Below are 22,608 nucleotides of genomic sequence, written 5' to 3' on the forward strand. Positions count from 1 at the left end.
CAGGGACCAGCTGATCCCCTGCGACTTCTCGCTCGGTCCAGACGCAGAACCCGCTGGGGCAAGCACCACGAGATCCTGCTTTCCAACTTTTTCGCGCAGCCCGAAGCGCTTGCTTTCGGCAAGTCCGAGGCTGAGGTCAAGCAGGAACTGGGTGCTGAGGCGAGCAATGAGTTCCTCGTTAAATCCAAGGTGTTTGAGGGCGATCGACCTACCAACTCGATCCTGGTGCAAAAGATCACGCCTGCCGCACTCGGCGCTCTGATCGCGCTCTACGAACACAAGATTGCGGTACAGGGCTTTGTCTGGTCCATCAACTCGTACGATCAGATGGGTGTCGAGCTGGGCAAGGTATTGGCCAAGAAGATTCTGCCCTTGCTCGACGGTTCGGATGCCAGCAAGCTCGATGGTGCAGGTCATGATTCTAGCACCACGGGTCTCATCAAGTTCTTTTTGAACAACCGCAACTGACTCGCTCGCAGCCGGTCTGCAAGCTCGTCTTGCAACTTGTAGGCCTGTCGTTTTCCGTAATTCAACTCGCGTCTTCGCGCTTGTGTTTTCGCGCTGATACGTTTCTGCGCTCCCACACTTGTCTCGAGTGACTCACGACTCGGTGTGGGCGTCAGTCGTGAATGTGTGCCGAGTCGGAATCTGACTGAGCATGATGCGTGATTCCGTGATCCACGATCGCTTCGAGTCGTGAGTCGTGAGTCGTGAGTCGTGAGCTGTGAGTCGTGAGCTGTGAGTCCAGAGTCAAGAGTCGTGAGTTGTGAGTTGTGAGTTGTGAGCTGTAAGTCGTGAGTCAAGAGTCGAGTTATGCCAGCTCTTCGGTCCGGCATCTACACCGACAGAACGCGTCTTCTCCAACTCGTCTGACTGCCACTTGCGCTGCCGTCCGCCGCATGTCAAGCAACGCAAACGCAATCACAAATGCCGACCCGCAACCAGACGCGTCGAGACGCGTCCATCCCAACCCCCGCCTCGACATGCGTGATGCTTCATCTTCTGCCACTCGCCCAGCCCACAACCACTCACGACTGCATCCCGACGCTGCACCACCAGCAACACAAACCACCATCCACCATCCACAGCGCTTCAAGTCAAAAAAAAAAAAAAAAAAAAAAAAAAAAAGGCAGAAACGACGTGTTTGAGAAAAGAAATCCTACAGTACAACAGGTACGAAACGAGAACACAAAAAAATAACACGCCTTGAGAACCAGCCCGTCCAAGGCTGAATCAGGATATCAGAGCCAGTTTCTCCTTCCACTTCAGCTGGAAACTGTTATGTAAGAGAAAGAGACGCAAAAGCCCAGAGCGCATCGAGAGAGAGAAAGAGAAACCGGAATGACAAGACAGTGTTGTTACAATTCGACGCGACATAGCTCGACGCGACAGCTCGACGCGTCTAGAGCTCGGGACCGCGCGTGCTGTTGTAGAGCTCGAGGTCACGCTTGTACTGCTCGAGCGCCTGCAGCGCGCGCTGCTCGTAGGGTGCCTTCTGCTCCGCCGACATCTGCTTCCATCGCTCACCACCGCGCTTGGAGAACTCGGTGATGTTGGGGATCACAGCCTCGCTGGCGCGCAGGTCGTTGAGGAACTCAAAGAAGGCTGAGTTCGGACGCTTCGGCTTGGCAGGGTCACGCAGGAACGCGGTACCTTTGATGCCCTTCTTCTTCTGCGAGGCAATGTAGGCGTTCTGACGCTTGATGTCCTCGGGCGATAGTGCGGCCTTCCACTCGGCGAGCGCACGCTCGTACTGCTCCTTCTCCTGCTCGTGCTGCGCCTCGTAGCGGGACTTGAGGTGTGCAGGAAGCTGGGCCCACTCGGCACCGACAGCCTTGGCCATCTTGACAATGTCGACGACCTGGGCACCCGTCTTGGGAGAAGTCTTCTGGTACTGCGGCTCACCCTTCAGCTGCGAGACACGCTCCGACATGTAGATCAGGAACGACGATCGCAAAGTGGGCTTGCTGGCCGAGGGAAGCGGAAGGAGCTTGCCATCGGCGCCGCGTGCCTGCCACGGCTTGAGTTTCTCCTTCTTGGGAGCCTTGGGCTTGGCGCCAGTCTTCTTGGTGGTAGCGGCGGCATCGACGACGGCGGCGGCAGCAGCGCCCGCCTTGGATGCACCAGCCTTGGCGGTCTTGGTGGTGGACGAAGCACGCTTCTTGGTCTCCTTGGGAGCGGGGACGGTGGCGAAGTTGGCGGCTGCGGCGACGGGAATGGCGTTGCGAGCCAGAGGCTGCTGGTTACGGACGGCTGTCCTCATAATGGTCGGTAAGCTAAACATAAAGAAAGCAGTCAGATGCTGCGGATGTAGAAAAGAAAGGGCAGAGGCGCTTCGCAGGGGTAAGAGGGGGAAGTGGAAGGGGTCTTATACTTTGATGAGAAAGAGGCGACGGGCAAGGAGAATAAGAGAGGGAGGCCAAGGGGGGAAGTATTTCGCAACCGTTGCCCAAGTGCCAGGGTACCCGAAATTATGAGATAGGGCTAGGCAACTGTATACTCGCAACTGGCACAACGAGAGAGGCGCTAGGAGACGAGAGAGCAACAGTAGCGAGATTGCAACTGAGTTTTTTCGACGAGCCAGCAGACCAGTCTCTGAGACAAAACACCCTCATTACCGATGCGGGCTTGTGATTTTGTACACGCGCCTGTGTGTTTCTTTGCCAAATTCGGCAGCAGAGCAGTCAAAATGGAGAGAGGGTTTGCAACGTTGAAAATGGTGGGCGACTCAGCAGAGGTTCGGAAGAAAAAGGGCCAGGAATAAGGCACAATTCGAGAGCGGCGTGGCTGTGGCATTTTTGCCTGAACCCATTTCAGGTAGCTCTGTCTGTTCTGGCCCAAAGCTAAAACTGGCCTGATTCATTTGCTAGAGCGAGCGGAAGGCCACTCCGCTGGCCAGCGCTACATGTTTGAACAAAGGAGGCAGCCAAGCACTAACTTAGCAACTGCTGTTGCCGTTTTGTGAAAAATGCCGTGCCCTCAGCCGAACTGATCTCCTCTCTGTGGCCCGTCAAAAACCAAAATCGAGATACTTCCTCGTCACACGTCGCCCCCCCCCCGGATACACATGTTACATCCAATTGTGATTGGGGCAAAGGATAAACAGTAATAGAGACGACACGGTCGCAGCAAGCGTGAAAGGACGTTAACTCAGCGTTTATTCATATCAGACTCAACTTTGGTCAAGAGCAGCGCGCATCGCACTACTACTATCGTCATCAATCAAGACCGGCAAGTCAGCAGTCAATCCAGCGCAGACCGCGGAGTGGGCAAGTCAGCGCATCTCGACATCCGCGATCGGTGGCTGGCAGCGTGAGAGAAATACCGCACCAACGCGCGATAGCGAGGTCGAGAGACGAACGGGACAAGTTATTCACCTTTTCAATTCTTTCTCCAGGAGATGTGTGAAGCGCCGCGATAGTCGATTCGTACACTGGCGCGATGGCACATTTTTCGTCGCTCCTTTCCTTTTCTGTCCTGGCGAGAGTCACGAGTGAGCTTCACGGCAAAAGTCAACAGCCGGGGCTGTGCACTGACGACGTTTTCGAGTGAAATTAATTCGGTGCTCGTTTCCTGGCTGTTAGCTAAACCACAGATCAAAAAAAGAAAACAAAGACAGAAAAACTCAGCGACAAACACGAAATCACGAATTAGGGACCGAGATCAAAAAAAAAAAAACTCCGTTCCAGGGCAGAGATCAAAAACGACGTAATTTCTACGATCGCGTTTGGCCGTGACCTGATCGAATCGGGATGTGTAGCATAGCTTTTGATCGGACGATTTGCAGTTTGAGCTGCAATCCACGTGATGGACCCTGGTTGAGCTGCACGATTTCATCTTGGAAGCTAAACCTGCCCCACTTGCTTCTCTTGGCTCCACCATCCTTTCCAATGCTTGTCGGGACATGACAGCGGGATCGAGAAAACGTAGGCGCCCAGATGGGCGGAATGTCTCGCCGCCTCTGACCGCGTCGACGCTGCTCACCCGAAATCTACAACTCTTGCCCGTGGGTCTCACGCAACTACCCAACGATGAGACTTTTGTTAGTCGTCTGCGCCAAGATATCGAGAATCTGCTTTCTGGGTTTGCCGAAGCACTGCTGCTCGCTGTTTGCACATCCAAGTCGTCAGTGTCGCGCATCCAAGAGACAGGACTGTTATCGTCGATGATCGGCTCCTCCACCGGTGCAACCGAAAGCTCACAGCTTGCGTTTTCGGCCTTCTCAGTCTTTGCCCACCTCTGGCGGCAGAAAGGATGGCACTACATCCAGTTTGCGTTTGGCGATCATACAGATAGCAAGCGTGCTGTTAGTGACGCAATCTGTCGTGTGCTGCTTGAGCATCTAGAACCGTACATGAACGCTGGAAACCGCAGCTGCACGAGGGAGCAAGAGCTGCGTGATTCAATCGCGTTCACAGATATCAAACAAGTGTTGACGGCAGTTGGAATTCCGTTTGCGCTTTTCCTCTTCTGGTCGACACAGGTGTATCCCACGTCTGGCATAGGCGTCAAGCATTGTCGTCCAGCTATGGAACGCATACCGATCGAACAGTGTTATTACGATCTGCTGCTAGACCTCCCATCTTCGGTGTCGAAACATTTGCAAGAGGAGCAGAGGACCAAGAGGTTTGCAAATAGCTTGACTGCGGATCTGACTGAGGTGCTCTGCCGACTTGTTGGTCAAACGCCTAACGACAAGCTTGCCGACCAAGTGTCGCCGCCTGTACTATCAGCCGCGCAGATACAGAGATCCAAGAAAGGACAGAGACAGCCCTGGCAAGACCAGGTCGGCTCAAGAGACAGCATCACGAAAAGCGAAACCGATTCTGTCTTTGACATTATACCGGCATCCTGTTTGGCGACGCGACTGCCTCGAACGTGGCCTTCAGTCCGTGTCATGTCGTCCTTGGAAGCCAACAAGGAATTTGGTCGAGTGGGTCGCCTTGTGCGCATCTCAAGCGGAACAGTCGGTACACTCTCTGCAGGACCGTCTTCAGCGGTCCAAGTATCTCACCGCGGTGGTCAAGGCTCGACTGCAGCCGAGTCGAGAGAGGTTGTGGCAGGTCTGTCGCGTGGCGACATGGTGCGACTCAAGGCCAAACAGCGTCTCGCCAGAGCCAGCATGGACATTTCCAAGCTGCTCGATCAGCACGGTGGCCAGACAGGCTCTGTGATGGATTACACACCGATCCCGGTCGAGATGTCGGAGCCGGCAGAGCCGGACGCGCTTGGAAGCGTCCAAGGTGGCGAGTGTCAGAGCACAAGGTATGAAATCGAAACGCCCTCATGGATCAAGAGGGCCAAGTATACATCCAAGATGCAGCCTTGGCTGGAAGAATCGTCGATGCCCACACAACAGTCGCTTCAGCGTTCGTCTACGAGCAAGAGATGCTATCGTGAAGTGCGAGACAAGATCATGCGATGCAGTGTAGACACGGCCAGGAGTGGCGAAGGGGGAGCCGAGACCGAAACAAGTATCGCGGATTATGGCGAATGGATCTTACAGAGCTTTCGAGAGACAAGGCATGAGCTTCAACAAGAATGTCGAGAAACGAATGAGCAGGTTCGCGCCCAAGGCGATAGCCAGCCCGGAATACATGTGGTCGGTGGAGACGTACCAAGTGTGGAAGATGCAGGGACATTGACCATGGCTTCGCTCTACAGGTTGGCTGCGGAACACACAAAGACGGCGGCGGTAGAGCGCGGAGAGAGGCTCAAAAGGAGCGCCCGAGCTAGTGGCTCGCCATCGAAATGATGACCCAAGTTGTGTGCATGCTTCGCTTTCGCTCAAAGGGGAGCGACCACGTGGATAGCTCACTTGGTTCTTTGCACGCACGGAAAGTTTGGAGAGGAAGGAAGCGCACTGATGCTTTGCATTGCGATGGTTCAAGTGTCCTGATCTGATGGTACTGGCTGGTCGTGCGGCCACCAGCTTGGAATCCATGGTCGGGCCAGCAGCGTCGTCTCGCCATCTGCTGACAAGACGGAGAATTCCAAGGCATCGTGCTTGCTGTTTGGATCTGCACTTGAGCTATCGGCCCATCTTCTCACCTGTTCTAGCCGCAAACAGGCCAGGCCGACGTTGTAGACACCCGAGGTGAATTTGCCGGCTGCTTTACCACGAGCCGGCTTGGTGGCTGCTTCCGAGGCGGTAGAGATGGGTTTGGAACGAATCTCGGCGAGATGTGTTGGGAGCTGATGTGGGAAGGCTGGATCGACGTCGTGGATTGAAGCAGGTGGAGGCGTGCCGGCAAGGTAGAAGGAGAGAGGTACGATGCGTTTCCTGACCACACCGGTGTGATGGGTTCTGGCGGTCAATTCTTGTCCAACATAGCAGCCTTTGCGGAAATCAACGCCGTGCATGTAGTCGAGGTTGTTCTCGAGAGGTAAACTTGAAGCTTGGGGGAAATCAAGAGCGCCTTCGGCAACGCCGTTGGTGATTCGATGTAAGGTATACTCGAGACCGTCGACTGTGGACGCAGCAGCAGCAACATCAAGAATCTCAGCAGCGGATAGAACGCCACGGTAACCGATGGATGGAGATCTGGGATCGATACTGAGTTTTTCGGCGATGGTTGGCGGTGCTTGCGAGTTGGAGTCCCAGGCTTGAACGACATGATAGTCGGTGGACAGGTCGGTGAGCTTGACCTTGCTTCGAAGCTTGAATTTTTTGATAAAGGCGACGAGAGAGGGAAGCGTGCGAGAATCGATGTCGAGAAGCCATCGAGGTGAGCCATCCTGGTTTGCGGGTTGACGATGGATAAAGACGTCGGCGAGCATTCGACCTTGCGGGTTCATAAAGCCTGCGTAGACCATGTTTGGTGGTTGGTGCGTCAACGTTGTGGAATCGAGCGCCTTGACATCGTTGCTGACGAGACCTTGCAGAAGCTTGACAGTATCTCTGCCGCTGACCTGAACGACTCCACGATGCGGAACTTTTGCCAACTTCCATGTTGAGCTTGTCTTGTCAGCAGCAGCAGATGAAGCCGTGGAGCCAAAGGTGCAGCGTGGGATGATCGAAGCTGCTCGGAGGATGTTGGTCGACGTTTTGAGCGGCTGCCGAGCCAGCGGATCGACTAGCGCACGTCTTGTGATCATGGTCGGGATCAGTTAGTGATTGGTTTGTGTGGTGGACGTTGGAAAAAGTGGCTTTGGAACCCTTTCAATGCGCGAGGAGGGTGTGGGTGCTCACCATTCTCGAGTCCTCCACTTTGGAATCACGAATTCGGCGACATTCGAGAATCACGGTTCGGGATTCGGGATTCGGGATTGTCATTCTTTTCCTAGTGATAGTTGTGTGAAACAGCAAATGTAACAAACCTAGAAAGTGTTCGTGATAAAAGACTTGAGAATAGTTAGGGGGGAAAGACCCGTGATGATTCTTGGCAGTTTGTTGAAGAGAAGAAATTGGTGAAAAGATCGCTTCATTTTCAGGACCCGAAATTACATACAAAATGAGCATATTGATGTCTTTGTCAACTGCTCGTCCTGCGACTCGGGACATCTATCTCCACTTTCCGTCTCGTCTTCGCTCTGTGCGGGGAGTGGGCTGCGTGCCTTTCGATGGTAGGCTCTGGCAGAGTGGGCGAGGGCTATCTCATCTCTGCCTTTGTTTGATCGCACAGAAACCACGAGTGATGGCACGTAATTTCCTCTTGATCCTGCGGAAACGCGTGGTGGCACGTAAATTCCGTTTGGTCCTGCGGAAACTATTCCGAAAGGGTCTTGGTCGACCATTGTATCTTCAACCGATGGAACGATGAAAGGGAGGAACGGTTAGAGAATCAAGAGGCTCTGCATGCAAACGATCGAAAGGAAGGATGACATGCAGAAGCAAGGAGGGGCCCTGCATCGGCAGCAGCAGGGGTTCCTGGCGGATCGGTTCGCGTGGGACGGGAGACTGACAGACTTGATGCTTGGATGTCACACACTAACTTGAGTCATGTGCGTGCGGCGCAAGGGGCTGTTGAACGAAAACCAAACCCAAAACCAAAAAAAAAAGAAAAAGGTTCGAGGCGTTTCGTGTTTGTATGGATTAGTGGCTGCGACAGTGTGAGTTCATCCAAAGATGGGAAGGGACCGACGGAAGTATACGAGCCCACCAAGCCGAGCCCACCAGCACAGGTGCAATGCAGACGTGAGAGATTGCTTTGCGTAAAGAGGATGCGGTTGAGGGAAGGATTGGCGCGCACGCTACTACTGTACAGGGAGCGGCTAACATATGCAGAGGCAGGATTGCCAGTCTCCGCTTCCGTCTGTGTCTCTTCTGACCAAAGAAAAGAGAGAGAGTCGAGATGGCGGGAAAGCCGATTTGAAACGGCGAATGGAATAGCAGAGAGACGCTCACAGAGTCACAAGAGTTGGGCGTGGGTTCGGAGAGATCTACGATGTGCACTCTGCGACTCTGCACTGCGAATTTCGGCGTGCTTGTTGCACGTTGGCTTTGGTTGATCCTTGATCGACGAGATGCGCCCACACCAAATCACGAATCGAAGCGGGCTATTCGTGATTGTCAAGTGTTCTGTGTATGGAAATTGGGGGCCAAATTGGGGGCCAAATTGGGGGCGCACGAGTTGCGCGTTGTGGCGCTACAATCAACGATGGCGCATCCATTCGCGATCGTGATTCACGATTACCTGCCGCATCTGACTCACGACTTGAAGTCCTTCTCACGACTCGAGCAATACTGTACATGGTTCACTGACGATTCTGATTCTGGTTTCGGATCTCGCGAGATGCGTTTGGACAGCGCGCCAAAGCGAAGCACGAGAGCGGCAACAGATATGCAAGGTCGGCTTGGATGGCAGAACACTCGCGACTGCAGACTACGTGGCTTTGTTCTTTGTCGTCTTCTTTCGCATTCGTGATTTGCGCAAGTTAAGTTGGTCGACGGATGCGCTCAAGTCGCTTGGTGCGCCCAGCTGCAAGCTGCATGGTGGCACAAGCTTGGCCGCGACGCCGTCGTGGGGTTGGACGCCAAGTGACGCTGCAGGCGGCTTGGCTGCGAGGCCGAGGCTTTCCGACACTCCGGTTCGCCATGGCCGCTCGCCATGGCCGCATAAGACGGAATGCGTAGAGGCAAAAACGAGATGCTTGCCGGTTGAGACAAGACAAGCGTGGGTGCATCTCAGATTCGACTTTGTTGTCCAAGCGAGGTCAATTTGATGCTCACTTTGATGCACAATTTGATGCTCAATTTGATGCACCTGGGTTATTCTCGTGATTCGCCCAGACGCCGCTTGTCGGCATTCGTGATTCACGATTCACGATTCACGATTGGCGGTGCCGTTGTGTGGCCGTTGTGAATAGCAAGCGCGCTTTTCAAACCGCGATTAAGAAGCACGATTATTCACCTAGTAAGTCATACTAAATTGTGATTGTGGTTCAAAGATTCAAGACTACTCACAACGCTCTTCTTGTGCACTCTGTCCCTCCTGCGCCAGCTCTGGTCGGAGTTGGTGAAATGGATTTCAAATCGTATTAATAAACTAGGCTGCACTGCTGCAGTGCGGTGCCACTCGCAAACTTGAACGACCTCTCATGGTCTCTGGAAGCGTGAACTTGACGCTCTAGATAGACTAAGTTAGCTTACTAACATTAGCTGGCCTTAGAGTTAGCCAGCTATTATCCAGTGTCATTTATCGCCGCCGCGCTCGCAGATCACAGCATACAATCCTCCATCTTGAATCACGGATCACCAACAGTCACGAGTCGTGAGTGACCGAGTCGTGAGTGACCAAGTCGTGAGTGACCGAGTCGTGAGTGACCGAGTCGTGAATCACAGAATGCCGAGTCTGGAGTGAATCAAGGGCGCTGAACCAGCTGAAACACGAAACACAGAATCCAGTGTTTGTGCCTGGCCCCGGTCTCTCGCAGTGTCTCGATCTCCAGCCATCTTGGCGATTGGCTGTCCTTCCTGCGCTTGTCCTGTCACCATCGCACAAGTCCTCTCACCTTGCTCCCTCGTTTGCTGCTTCTTGCTCGTCCTTGCTCGTCCTTTCCTCGATTCAACCAATCCACGCTGCTCCCTTTGCCGCATCGTGATGCTTCGCCTCATTCGTTGTCGACGTTACTGATCGTCGTCTTGTACTACCATCACGAGTAACCCACCGTTGACCAGCATCAAGCACCACCTATCGTCGCAACAATATCATCCAACCCACGCTCGCATTCCAGCTGCTCGGTCCTACCTTCTTCCAAGCTGGCTCACCTATTCACCCAGCTCCATCACCACCATCACCGCTCCTCGTCCCCACGCTAACGCCCCGTGCGTTGCACATCTCTACCTGTACCCGTACCCGTACCCGTACCCGTACCCGCACACCGACGCCTCGATCGACCTCTTTGTCTTTTGCTTCTCCGACGCAGGCACAGCTGCTCATTTGCATGACCTGCTGCATACACACCACACCTGCCTCTTCCGCCTCAAGGCATGACGGTGTCCTACACACGCTCCCCCAGTTTTTCTGCTCATAACTCTGCCACCCCTCCAGAGCTTTCGCCCGTCGCTTCTGGCGCTTCCTTGATCCCATCCTCTCCTGCCATTGCCTCCCCTTCGCCGCGCACCGCCTTGCGTGCTTCTGGTGCGGCTGCCTCGGCCACAGCCTTTGCCGACAGCTTGCCCATCCTTCCCTCCACCTCGGTATCAGCTTGCGTTCCGATCGACTCCGTGGCCAACGACCCCACCAGCATTCTTGTTCCCAACGATCGCATGGAAGCTGGCCTCAGCCTCCGAAGAAGTCCTCTCCTTCCCACATCAGAGTTTGCTACCGAGCCTCGCTCCTCTTGCTGCAGTTCCGACCGCAACACGTCCAGCCACCATCTCGAATCCGTCAACGATCGCTACGAGCCCGCCTTCACGGGTGACATTGATCTACACGACCGCTTTGTCTATCGACGCCCTTTCGTCGACCGCGCCCTTCCTCACCTCAAACGCCGCAACCAGCTCATCCTTGAGCAAAAGTACCACCAGCATCGTTCTACGCTCTCTTCCTTCGCATCAGCGCAAGAGCCGGAAACGTTTCAAATTACCACCGCTTTGTCTCCTCGTCTCCAAAGATCAAGGCGTCCTGGAACCGCGCCTCAACGCATCTCGGTCTCACCACATACCTCGGACTACGCTGTAAATCCGCTGTCTTTTGCCACACGCAGCTCCACCCTTGCCTCCTCAGGCGGATTGCGCGAGCTCACCACTGGCGCAGCTGCTCAGCCCGCTTCCAGGCGTGCCTCTTGGATCCGCGACACGCGTCACTTTGAAGCACTCAGCGACTCTCACCATCCTCAAAGTGCTGGTTTGCTCGAAGCCGCGCCCATCATCCCTACAGCAGCTATCAAAGCTTCGCGCCGCCACAGCAGCTTCCTCGCCGGTGAATATCGTTCCATTTCCTCCATCCCCATCCTTGCTAGCAAAAGCTTTGACATCCCTCTGCAGCAAAACACCACCTCAACCGAACAATTTTCCGATCTTTCCTCCTCTTCCATCCTCGCTGCGTCCTCCGCATTTATCGGTACCGCATCATCCAAGCGCACCTCGATGCTTTCCAACCACTCTTCCACCACGTCCTCCTCCAAGGACGCAAGGACTTCGCTCGACAATGTCGAATTTGAAGACGACGATGTAAAGCACCAAGCGCACAGCTCGGCTTCGTCAGGTTGCGGACATGATGATACCCCTGTCTCCAAACTTGCAATCACCCAACCTCGCAACACTACCGACGTCTTCACTACGCCGCGTTCCAGCTCCGAGCTCGACAAATCTGACGCACCCCCTTTGAATACTTGCGCAGAGCTCCAAGATACAACGACGTCGCACCAGGCAGACGAGCCATCGCGCGCTTCAGTCGATGTAGATGCCCGTACTGATCATATCGAGAAGGGTACAAGTGCATCCTGCACTGACTCGGGCATCGTACCCGCCCCTGCTATCACTCCTGCCATCCTCAACCAAGTCGAGACGGCTGTGGTACCGCCTTCGCCTATCTCTGAAAGCGACGCATCCTCTTCAACCAGCAATCCCACCAATGGCTTCCACTCGCTCCCCAATTCAGAAGATTCTCACACGCTCGCCATTCCCGCCAACGCCAGAACCAACGTCAACGGACATCGTACCTCGACAAGCAGCCGACGTGATAGCTCCACCTCGATTGGCTCGGCAGCCAGCTCCACTTCGACTTACCGCATCCGCAGGAAGGCCGTACCCTCAGACGTGGATGATTCCGAGCGTCGTCAGAGTAATGCAGACGCAATCAATGCCAGTGCAGGTCAAGTGTCTCCACGTTCCATCTCGGCTGCTCAGAGCATGACGTCCTTGCCTCCTTCCAGAGACGAGATCCAGACGACCCAGGCTGCTCACGATTTGGACGCTTCCGCCTTGATGCACGCGTCGCAAGATCCAACTCAGGCTCGCATGCTCAAAACGCCTGAGACTAGACACAGTGCTACGCAGAGCAATGCACAGCTACCACCCAGCTCAGACGATAGTGCTGATGTTTTCGAGTCGCGCGATTCCTTGCAGATAGACAAGAACGCTTCTTCTCGCGATTTGTCGACTGCTAACATGCTGGGCGTGAATTCTTCCCTCAGTACCGCCACCCAGGGATCAGGGTCTAGCGCGAGCCGTGCACCCTCGCGAGCTACCATCAAACGACCCATCACAGCTCCCGTCGGATCTGGCGGTCAATTTCGAGTGGCCAGCGATGCTCCAAAGTCGGTACTCGAGGTCGAAGGAATGCAGTTTATCTTGGGAACCAATGAGCCTACCAAGGCCAAGCGCGCAGCAGACACCTCGCCATCGATACCCAACGCGGTACGCTTCATGCAGCATCGGCGCAATGGTAGCAACGGCCCTGTCTCGACCAGCTCTGCTCAACGCGAGTCGTACCTCAGCGACAACCCAGCGTCGATCAGCCTCGCCAACTCGAATCGCTCCGACACCGCCAGCCAAACATCGACGAGCGTTGGCGCAAATGACGCCGGAGCAACCGCAGCAGGCTCCTCGTCAGGCGGTTGGGGCCTCGAGCAAGAGCTCAGCATTGTCGACCGAGTCAGGAACGCAAAGCGCGAGGCGGACAAGAAGTCGTCCAAACCACGACCCGTGTCGATGGACAAGAGCAGCAAGCTGCTTGATCCGGCCGCCAAGGCGAACGTTAAGAACCCTCTGCTCTTGAACATTATAGATGAGGACGAATCGGAAGAGCTCAAGGCGGCTGCTCGCGAGGCTGGTTTACCCGAAGGCTCTTATGCGATTCACCCTCCGTCCATGCTGCAGCTCTTTGAAGCGTCCCAATGCCTTGTCTATGATCAGAACGGTGGAGAAGTGCTGTTTGGCGATCTCATCAAGAAGCGCCGAACTGTCGTCTGCTTCCTGCGACATTGGTGGTGCGGCTTCTGTCAGCAGTTTGCCATGTCGGTGCGCAACGTTGATCCGCTGCCGCTCCAGCGCGCCGGCTTGGACTTGATTTTTATCGGACAGGGTGACTGGCACGTCATCAAGTCGTATCGCGAGGTGATGCAGGTACAGTATCCCATGTTTGCCGATCCCAAACGCAATTTGTACCGGGCGCTTGGTATGACGCTACGCACCAACGATGCCAACCCAGTCTGCGCTCGTCCGGACTATGCAAGCATGAGTATGACCAAGGGCATTCTGGTCGCCATCAAGAAGGGTCTCTTTGACATGCCCATCCGCAACCCAGGCGACATGAAGCTACTCGGCGGCGACTTTATCCTTGGACCAGGTCTGCAGTGTTCCTTTACGCATCGCATGACTACCGCAGATGGACACATGGACATTCCGAGAATTTTGGCGCAAGCAGGCTGTGATATGTCGCTCAAGACACCCAAGCCCATGTTTGCGCTGACGGCTCGATCAGCCATGTTGGCAGGAGGCAACCAGAATCGGCGCCTGACGCGCTCGATTGGCCGATCGCGCAGCAAGAATGGAGCCAAGAGTGATGTCGCCACAATGGATACCAGCTTTGACGGCAGCACAACTGGTTCGGCGACAGCACACTCGAAAACAAGTGGCAACGCCACCTCGCGATTCGCCCGACCTAGCTTGTGGGGCCGCTTTCCTGGTCGCTTTAACAAGTCGCAGGCGTCGCTACCCAACTCGGAATCCAAGGCGGACCTTCACAATGACTTTTCGCCGGTCCGTAGTCTTGCTGCAGGCCCTCGTTCTGCTTCAGCCATGCGAAAGATCTCGTACGATGGACGCGTACGGGAATCGTTCGATACGCAGCAGACCGACATTGAATTTGAATCGCGTGCGACCTCTTTCGACACTCGTGGAGGTCGTGCTAGCGACGTGTCGTCCCGAGGTGGACTAAGCTCTGTGTACAAGGCGCAATCGACATCGGAGCTGCGCAGGAATTTTGAGATGGGAGGATTGGGCAGCTTGCGGTCCAAGGGCCGTCAGGAGCCTTTAGCGGCCAAATTGTCACTTGAAAGTCACCTTGCTGTACCCGGTGGCGGTAAGGAACGACTTGGCCACAACCGATCCAACACGTCGTTAAGGGGAGCTTACGCCAACGGTGCCGCCACGCCGACACAGTCGACTGTCAAGATGGCCGAGCGTGCAAGCAGGACAGGCGATAAGGCTGAGCAGAACAAGTTCAAGTCGTTGGCCATCTTCCGCAACAATGTGATTGCACGATCCGAGGATGCTACGGCTGCTTCTGCTCCTGTCGCTGTCCCGGCAGCAACAACAGGTCTCGGAATCGATGCTACCGGTGACGAGGATCGCCAAGCTGATATTCAAGCATCCATAGAGGATAACGCGCCACCGCCGCCGGTGGAAAAAGATGGGCTGACTCACACGAATCTGTCAGGCCCCGGAAGTTTCCTCATGGAGCTGGATGTGTTTGATGCGCTCTCGCGTCCATATGTGCAGAAGGAGCATGACAAGTCAAAGGACGAGAATGGCAAGCTCAACGTAAGCATCTTTGAAGGCGGCCTATCGCCAAGTCAAGATAGCGACACTGGCTTTGTCCAGGAGGCGGCGGATGCAGAGAGCGACACAGAGCCTTCGCTGTCGTCCAACCAGTCGCCGACTCGCTCGCAGCGAACTGCGTCCGGCAGCAGCAGCAGCATCAGCACCAACAGCCCCGCTAACGGCGGTCAGGCACCAAACACCAGCTCAAGCTTGTACAGCTTCACCACGTTCCGTGCCAAGCCACTGGAACATCTTGTTGAAGAGGCGGATGAGGATGGCGATAGTTTGCGAGATGAACTGGAAAACGAAGGAGCTGAGGAGGAGGAAGAAGAAGAAGAAGAGGAAGAGGAGAACGATGAGCCGATCGAGTTTGAGGATGGCCGTTCTGAAGGATTTTAAAAGTGTTCCTGTTGCACCCAAAGGAAGCACCAACTGACTGCATTTTTTTGTATACGATGCACGGCTGGCCACCTGATTTGTGTGGCCATGCTGTTGTAAAGGTATGCGGCTTTGTATCTTTTCAAGAGAGCCAGCTAGCTGTTGGACAAGGATTCATTTGAGGTGTTGCTGGCTGTGGTCATGTCGATGCAGTGGGGTCAGAGCACGGATAGAGTGACGAGAGTGGGAGGTGAGTGACACGAGTCATGAGTCGTGAGTGTTGGTCTGAGAACAGACGCGCCAACGTTGGGTGCGACTGAGTTGTTGAGGACAGTACTGTACATGCATGTAGTGCATGCTTCGGGTCTTGGCATTTCGCGTCCTGAAAACGTCGAGCGAGCCAAGATGAAAAGTGGTGAGCGTCGTTGCTGTATCGAGTGCACCGAGTTTGCTAGGTAGGATGCTACGGACGGCATATGCGGTTGCGACGTCTGTGGTTGCGATGAGCAAACCGGGGATGGAACGACACTAGCGTCTGCGATGCGGCTGTTGCGGCGACGCATCAACGCTCACGGCTCCCCGTTGTGCATGACAAATGCAAGTCTCATGCTTCGTGCAGACTCGACAGCAAACAAAGGCTGTGCTCATGGCTGCTGCAATCACGAATGTGAATCTCACAAGATACCGCTCTGGACGCGCTCGGATCTCGTGCTAAGACGACTTGCCCTGCGAAGCTGCCAAGATAGCCAGCCTCGACTCCACCGTCGTCCGTGATTTTCATCGACGGCAAGTGGGACCGCGGGTTGCACGTTTCCTGCTCGCCTACGGTCCGCTCTGCTAGCATATGCAAGCCGACTTATCAGCCACGAGCGCTGCCAGAGATTTCCACTCGACATCCACTTTGCCAACTCGGTTGCTTTGTCTTTCTCGTCATAGACGATCGCTTGGATTTCGACAGCGCCCATCTCGATCGCTTTGGCAATGTCGCACTTTCATAGACCGTTCCGAGCTCAGCATGTCGGTGCATCGTCTTCGCCTGCCACGCCAGCCACGCCAGCCACGCCAGACACCCAACAGACACCGCAAGAGCTCATCGATCCCAACGTATATGGTCCCTTTGGCCATGAGTACCACCACACCTGTGTGCACTCCTCGCACGCCGTGGCTTCGCAACCCGCTTCGAGCTGGCACAATGTCGAGACGACCGATCAGCATCGACGCGATTTGCAAGCTGCCTCGCACGAAACTGTGATCCCGCTACAGCCAATCGGCACTACTCATTCGGTCTCGGATTCGAGTCAGGCCGACTTTGTCACGCATGCCGAGCCCATGGCTATCGACTACACTCAGGATACCAGATACACGCTTCGCTCAAGCATGGAAAAGCCGCACTCGCACTCGCACTCGCCCTCGCACCTGCACCTACGTCGTCGATCCAGGGGCTTGCACCAGCACTCTCGTGCCGGAAGCTTGTTCGATATTGTGCATGGTCGCGAGAGGAGCAAACCATCCGACAAGCCACACGTCGAGGTTCACGGCGACGACGTGCCGATTACCCTGCGACACCTGCTCAAACGTCCTTTGATCCGCCAGTGGCTGCACGGCAACAAGCTCTACCGCGAAAAGGACGAACGCAAACCCAGCCAGTTCGAACTCGTCTTTGACCTCATCTTTGTCGCCGTAGTCAACAAACTCGGACATGCGACCGCCGAGAGCAGCTCGGCGATCAACGCGTTCAAGTTCGTCTTGAGCTTCTGGCCGTGTTTCTCAATCTGGACCGACGTACGTCTCTTCTTGAACACGAGCGGCACCGACGACATGCTGGAGAGGCTCTTGTTGCTCGGATGGATGATCTTGCTCAGTGGATACTGTGCCAATGTTTCCGCGGTCCAGATTGTCAAGGCGACTCCCGAGCTGTTGGCCAAGCTGCACGGCCAAGAGGCGCTCGGTCAGGCACCGGAACAGCTCGAGAATCATAGTATCGTAGCCAATCTCGAGAGCATCTTTCGTCGTGCGGCGAGCGCGGCGAGCGCGGCGGATGCTTCGGAAAGCGTAGAATTGGCGGTGCCTGCGTATCAAGACTACTGGTTCACCAACGGATACGATCGCGCCATTCACGCTGCTATCGGCTTCTTTCTGGTGGCCAAACTCTGGCGCTTGGGCATCTATATCTACTACGGATTCTGCCTTCCCAAATTCCGCAAGGCTCTCTGGTTGAATGCGTTGGCGCTGTTTGTGATCGCTGCCATCTACATCCCGATCACCATGACTGGCGATCCGTTGCTTATCGTGATCCTCCTGTCGACCGGCATCTTTGTCGAGCTCGCTCGTGCCTACGTGGTTGCTGCCGCCATCAAACTCTTCCACGGACGTCAGAAGCGAACCGGCAACCATATGTTCATCCCTGCGCAATCGCACGAACATTCAATCGAGCGCTATGTGCTTTTTGTCATCCTCATCGTGGGCGAATCCATTATCAGCAGCAACTTCACCGCCGGCTTGGGCCACTATGGTGTCAATGACGAATTCGGTCGTGCCGCTTTAGGCATCACGATCAGCGTACTCGTCATCTGGATCTACTACGATGCCGACGGAAGCCGAGTGTACCAGCATGCACTCCGAAGGAACAGCTTTACGAGCATCACTTTCAGCCACATTCACTACCCGTTGACTGCAGCGTTGGTGCTGATGGCCACGGCGCTGTCGAGCTTGATCTCGCGCAACGAGATCAAGGGTGGGTATGCGTGGTATTTCGGAGGCTCTGCATCGTGTGTCTTGGTGTGCTTGGGCTTGATCGGCTGCTTGCATAGGAACTTGGACGTACACGCATCTCGAATCGTTCCTCGCTGGGTGGTCATCGCTCTGCGATTCGGCCTGGCGGTCGAATTTGCTCTGCTCCCACTCAGGGGCGATTGGGACTCGCTGAGCCTGATGAGCATCGTTGGCGGCAGCTTGGGTTTCTTGGTGCTCTTCGAAACACTAGGCAAGATCGGCGCCGTGGGTCGAAGGTTCGATGCCCAAAAGACGATCGAGATGTACGCCGACATGGACGCCAGAGGCGAAAAGCAGTTGAAACTCGATAAGAGGGCTAGTTGGCATCCCTTTGACGACCTCACTGCCGGCGAGAGGGGTGAAGAGGACGTAGGCATCGAAAGCGAGATTGGCCATCTCGAGCAACGCGATCTCACACACGGCCAGAGATGGGCTTACGCTGCCTAACCACGCCGCCTGTCGAGGCGGAATGCACGATTCGTGATTCGTGATTCCTGATCGTGATCGTGATCGTGACTGGCTACGCGCGTTCGTGCAACTGATGCAGACAACCCTCGTTTGTCGCTTGCATCCTCCTACATTCATATGTTATAGATTTGATTCGAGCCTTTTGCAATTGCATCGCATCCGTGATTGTCTTTCATGCGATGCGCATGGTGCGTGTGAGTCGCAGTGGCAACCATGACCATGCACAAGTCATCCGTCGACAGTCGTAAGTGGTCGTTCACAAGTGTGAACCACTAAGCCACGTGAGCGTGGTGGACAGCTGTGGAGCGAGACGCACGACTTGGTTACCGATTCCCGAGAAATTGTAGCGACGCGATTCTTTTTTGTCCGACAGCCGTGAACATGAGAAGTGCTCTTCTGGAGACCTTGGTGACTTTCATGTGTGTATTGTCCTATACTGGGTTTGCTACCATACCACCAAGTGTACAACGCCAACGCGCGCTACTCAGCATGAAGCTTTGCGTGGCTTCCAGCACGCCTTGCAGGCTGCTGCTCCAACGTCCCTCGTTATGTTCAACGCCGCGTCGAACGTTTCATAGGGGCGCCGGTAAGAGCTCGCCGACGTCCAAGCAAACCAACGAAAGCCGAAAGCAGAGGAAACTGACCGATACCTTGCTCACAGCGTCGCGACTGGGACGGCATGCTGCCTCAATCGACAAATCAAGCTCAGATCGGTACTCTGGCTGGAAGCACACGCCCGGCCCTAGCACACTTCGCAACGTAGGCCGACCAACGTTGTCTCACAATGCAAGCAAGAGCATGGCTAGCGCTAAAAATGCTTGCAAAAATGCAGAAACGTTGCTCGGACCGCATTCAGCCGCCGTGCTGCTCAAGCCTATGTTGCATGCGCAGACAGATGATGGCGAGCTCGAGGCGCGTCATGGTTCCACAGCTTCGATCTCTGCTCGCGACTTTATCACTCCCAGAAGAGAGTTAAAGCCAGGAGACTTTGTCGAAGTGCGCCGTACCAGTCTCGCTGTTGGAATCGTCCTGCCGCCTCCTGATGACGCCTTGCAAGTCGATCGAGAAAACAAAGCCGACCGCTGGACGAACGCTGGTAGGCACGATCTCTATGTCCTCGTCGCATCGGGCCAGATCGTTCTGTACAAGGACAACGACGTCATGATGCAAATCCCTTCCGTCATCGAGCCTCAACTCGTGCAAAAGGCGGTAGCTACAAGTAGAAATTATGTGGTTTCCAGCAACAGCCTCGACAGCCCCGTCAACAGAGACGGCTCTCACGATGTCCACTTGTTCGCCACCGCAGGCGAAACGGATCCAGTGGAAGGAACAGCGATCGAGGAAGAACCCGTTGACATTCCTCGATTCGAAGCGCGCGCCTCGATCTGCAACAAGCTGCGCATCTTGGAACGTCAAAAGGAGAGCGAGCTGCAGCGTCTATTACCCAGCTTCCAGTCGCTTTTCCTGGTCGATGGCGCGTCGCAAGAGCAAACGCCAGAGGTGGTCAACTTGAAAAAACACAGGATGGATCTCAGGACGGGCGCTATCACGACGTTTGAGGCGGCCAGATTGATGCACAAGCTGCAAACTCGTCGAATCAAAGCGAGTGACAAGCAAGCGCAAAGTGCATTTACCGCCTGCACAGTCTATGCTGCGCACGCGCTGCTCATGTCGCACCCGACACACTTTTTGGCCGATGCCCTGTCGCATCGTACCAGCCAGCTGTTTACATGCCGTAGCGACGCTGAAAAGGCGAATTTGGCGCTGGTCTCCGGATGGATGTCAGGTGCGCCCGGTTCCGAGGGCCAAAACTTGATCGACGCCTTCTGTAGCAAAGCCAGCAAGATCCGCCAGTACTCCGAGACGCATCCACACGACGCATCCGGCGCACCGCGCATCATCGACACGCCGCACCATCCCGACCTCCTCGTCACCTGGACCGAGCAAGACAAATCCATCATCGAGTTCCTCCAAGCGAGTCTGGGATCCCGAAGAGAAGTGCAAGAGGATACACACGCGAGCATCGCCATGAGCATTGTCAAGCGCGCCGGTGGACACTTCCGACTTCTCCCGCATCCGCACATGGATGGATCGATGGATGTCGACCGCGCCACACGCACCTTGTTGGTGGAGCAGGAGCACTGCTTGGGGCGGTCGATGCTCGAGACGGTGGGAACCGATCTGGGTGCGGGAAGCGATCTGCAGCATGCGCTGGTGATGCGCTTCTTGACCTCGATCGGTGCGCTTCCGCCGTGGCAGAATCCGATTTGCTTGGATGCAAGCTTCCGCAGTGCCACGATGGGCGTAGATGGCGGTGAGCCCGAGCGCGAACCGACCGTATCGGACAAGGAGGATGTCTCCTCTGCCGGTACAACGGCGCTGGCAAGCAAGTTCAACTTGACGCTCGATGAGCAGGTGGAATCCATTCGACACGATTTTGGCGCTGACCACACGGTGTATGTGATCGACGATCAAGACGCGTTTGAGCTGGACGACGGAATCTCGATCGAAACCGTCAGTGGGACAGATCAAGCTTGGGTGCACGTCCACATTGCTGATCCTACAGCGTGGATAAAGCCGGATGACGAGCTGGGACAGAGGGCCGAACGCCGGTTCCAGACGCTGTACTTTCCCGAGGCGAGATGGGCCATGTTGCCGGACGAGTTTGTGCGCAGTGGCATCGGTCTGCGCGCCGCGTCTTCAAGTGGCGGGACGGGGACGGGGACAGGGGCGGACGTCGATGCTCAACGAGTGATGACTTTCAGCGCGCTTGTCGACCTCCCATCCGGTCTAGTGCAAGATACGAAGGTGCGACCTGCGCTGATACACAACGTTGAGACCACCTCGTACGACCATGTCAGCTCTCTGCTCGCCCACCCGTCTTGTCGCGCTCAAGGCGCAAGATCGTCGGACCTCTCGCTCCTGCTTGAAATCGCGACCAAGCTGAGCGAGAACCGAGCGAAAAGCACCGCGTTCCTGGCTTATCAAACCAGCTCGTTGGTCAGCGTCTCTCCACTTCCGCTACCGGGCGTTGCTATTTCAGCTCGCGACTTGCATCGACCCTACTTTTTCGCTGGTCTTCCTACGATCCATATCAGGTCAGACTCAAAAAAGACGGAATCGGATGGTGTACCTGCACTAGCGCAGTTTGTGGTCTCAGAATTGATGGTCCTAGCTGGTCGAATTGCAGCATTGTATGGCAAACAACATGGGCTTGCGTTCGCGTATCGATACCAGAAGCGACCGGACACGGTTGATGAGGCAAACGAGATTCTTTCGTTGCGAACCAACCTACCGCCCGACTCGACGTTGATCAGCGAGCAAGGCGTTATCGGACACGGTCTGATTCCTTTTGACCAGGTCTTGAGACGAGGATTTTCGATCAGCACGAGTGGATATTCGGCTGTTCCAAGCGAGCACTTTTCGCTCGGGATCAGCTCGGATGCTTCCAGCGCGTTTGTTCGGACGCACGAAAAGGATGCGATCACAGGGAGTGGCTATGTGCGAGCAACGTCGCCGTTGCGTCGGTATCCGGACATGCTCGCGCACTGGCAGATCAAGCACCACCTCGTTCACCACTCGGCTCGCTTCGGCGTGCACAACATGCAACGCTTACTCCCCCAGCTCGAACGACAAGAGATCTCGGCGAAACAATGGATGCGCTCCAGCAACCGTTTCTGGATCAACGCCAGTCTGCAACGAACCCTCCTAGCCGCCAAAGCCGAGACAAACACGCGCTTCACCGCCAGAGTAGCGCTCGCAGAACCCAGAATCAATGCTGCCACATTAAGCGCAAGGGTACGAGTCAACATCGAGCAGCTCGGCGCGCCCGCCGACCTAGAATGGGGTCCATCCGAGCCACCGCCTCGCGCAGGCGACGTGTTTGACGTCGTCCCTGTCGCTGTTACCATGGCCGGCATCCGGAGCGGGTTGACTGTCAGGAGGGTCTGACACATGCAGAAGCCGTGCGAGCTACGCCTCGGTACCAGAGCAGATCCAGACGTTTGACGTTCGGCCTTCGACATTCGGCCTCAGCTCGATGCTTCTCCCGGAAAGCA

The 22,608-nt window shown here is 55.4% G+C and overlaps 7 protein-coding genes across 7 annotated transcripts in view; 5 read left to right on the forward strand and 2 right to left on the reverse strand.

Annotated features, from left to right (window-relative positions):
* The window catches only part of UMAG_15008 (putative glucose-6-phosphate isomerase), a gene marked incomplete at both ends in the record, with an annotated part of 1,567 nt that extends 1,099 nt beyond the window's left edge, over positions 1-468 (forward strand). The window contains one exon of the mRNA XM_011392296.1: positions 58-468. Within this exon, the coding sequence (XP_011390598.1) occupies positions 58-468 (411 nt within the window). The remainder of the gene's footprint in view (positions 1-57) is intronic.
* Positions 469-1,402: 934 nt separating this feature from the next.
* On the reverse strand, positions 1,403-2,263 carry UMAG_04007 (uncharacterized protein; the record flags this gene model as incomplete). The annotated part of the gene is made up of 1 exon (XM_011392158.1): positions 1,403-2,263. The coding sequence occupies one exon, from the start codon at positions 2,261-2,263 to the stop codon at positions 1,403-1,405; it is 861 nt and encodes a 286-aa protein (XP_011390460.1).
* Positions 2,264-3,904: 1,641 nt separating this feature from the next.
* Positions 3,905-5,755, forward strand: UMAG_11046 (uncharacterized protein; the record flags this gene model as incomplete). The annotated part of the gene is made up of 1 exon (XM_011392227.1): positions 3,905-5,755. The coding sequence occupies one exon, from the start codon at positions 3,905-3,907 to the stop codon at positions 5,753-5,755; it is 1,851 nt and encodes a 616-aa protein (XP_011390529.1).
* A 131-nt stretch (positions 5,756-5,886) lies between these two features.
* UMAG_04009 (uncharacterized protein) lies at positions 5,887-7,098 on the reverse strand (the record flags this gene model as incomplete). Its single annotated transcript, XM_011392159.1, has 1 exon — positions 5,887-7,098. The coding sequence occupies one exon, from the start codon at positions 7,096-7,098 to the stop codon at positions 5,887-5,889; it is 1,212 nt and encodes a 403-aa protein (XP_011390461.1).
* A 3,334-nt stretch (positions 7,099-10,432) lies between these two features.
* On the forward strand, positions 10,433-15,331 carry UMAG_11047 (uncharacterized protein; the record flags this gene model as incomplete). Its single annotated transcript, XM_011392228.1, has 1 exon — positions 10,433-15,331. The coding sequence occupies one exon, from the start codon at positions 10,433-10,435 to the stop codon at positions 15,329-15,331; it is 4,899 nt and encodes a 1,632-aa protein (XP_011390530.1).
* A 960-nt stretch (positions 15,332-16,291) lies between these two features.
* On the forward strand, positions 16,292-18,529 carry UMAG_11048 (uncharacterized protein; the record flags this gene model as incomplete). Its single annotated transcript, XM_011392229.1, has 1 exon — positions 16,292-18,529. The coding sequence occupies one exon, from the start codon at positions 16,292-16,294 to the stop codon at positions 18,527-18,529; it is 2,238 nt and encodes a 745-aa protein (XP_011390531.1).
* Positions 18,530-19,039: 510 nt separating this feature from the next.
* On the forward strand, positions 19,040-22,501 carry UMAG_11049 (exoribonuclease II; the record flags this gene model as incomplete). Its single annotated transcript, XM_011392230.1, has 1 exon — positions 19,040-22,501. One exon carries the CDS (start codon positions 19,040-19,042, stop codon positions 22,499-22,501), a length of 3,462 nt encoding a protein of 1,153 aa, XP_011390532.1.
* Positions 22,502-22,608: the final 107 nt, after the last annotated feature.

Source organism: Mycosarcoma maydis, chromosome 11, assembly GCF_000328475.2.
Source record: "Mycosarcoma maydis chromosome 11, whole genome shotgun sequence".
NCBI classification, from domain to species: Eukaryota; Fungi; Basidiomycota; class Ustilaginomycetes; order Ustilaginales; genus Mycosarcoma; species Mycosarcoma maydis.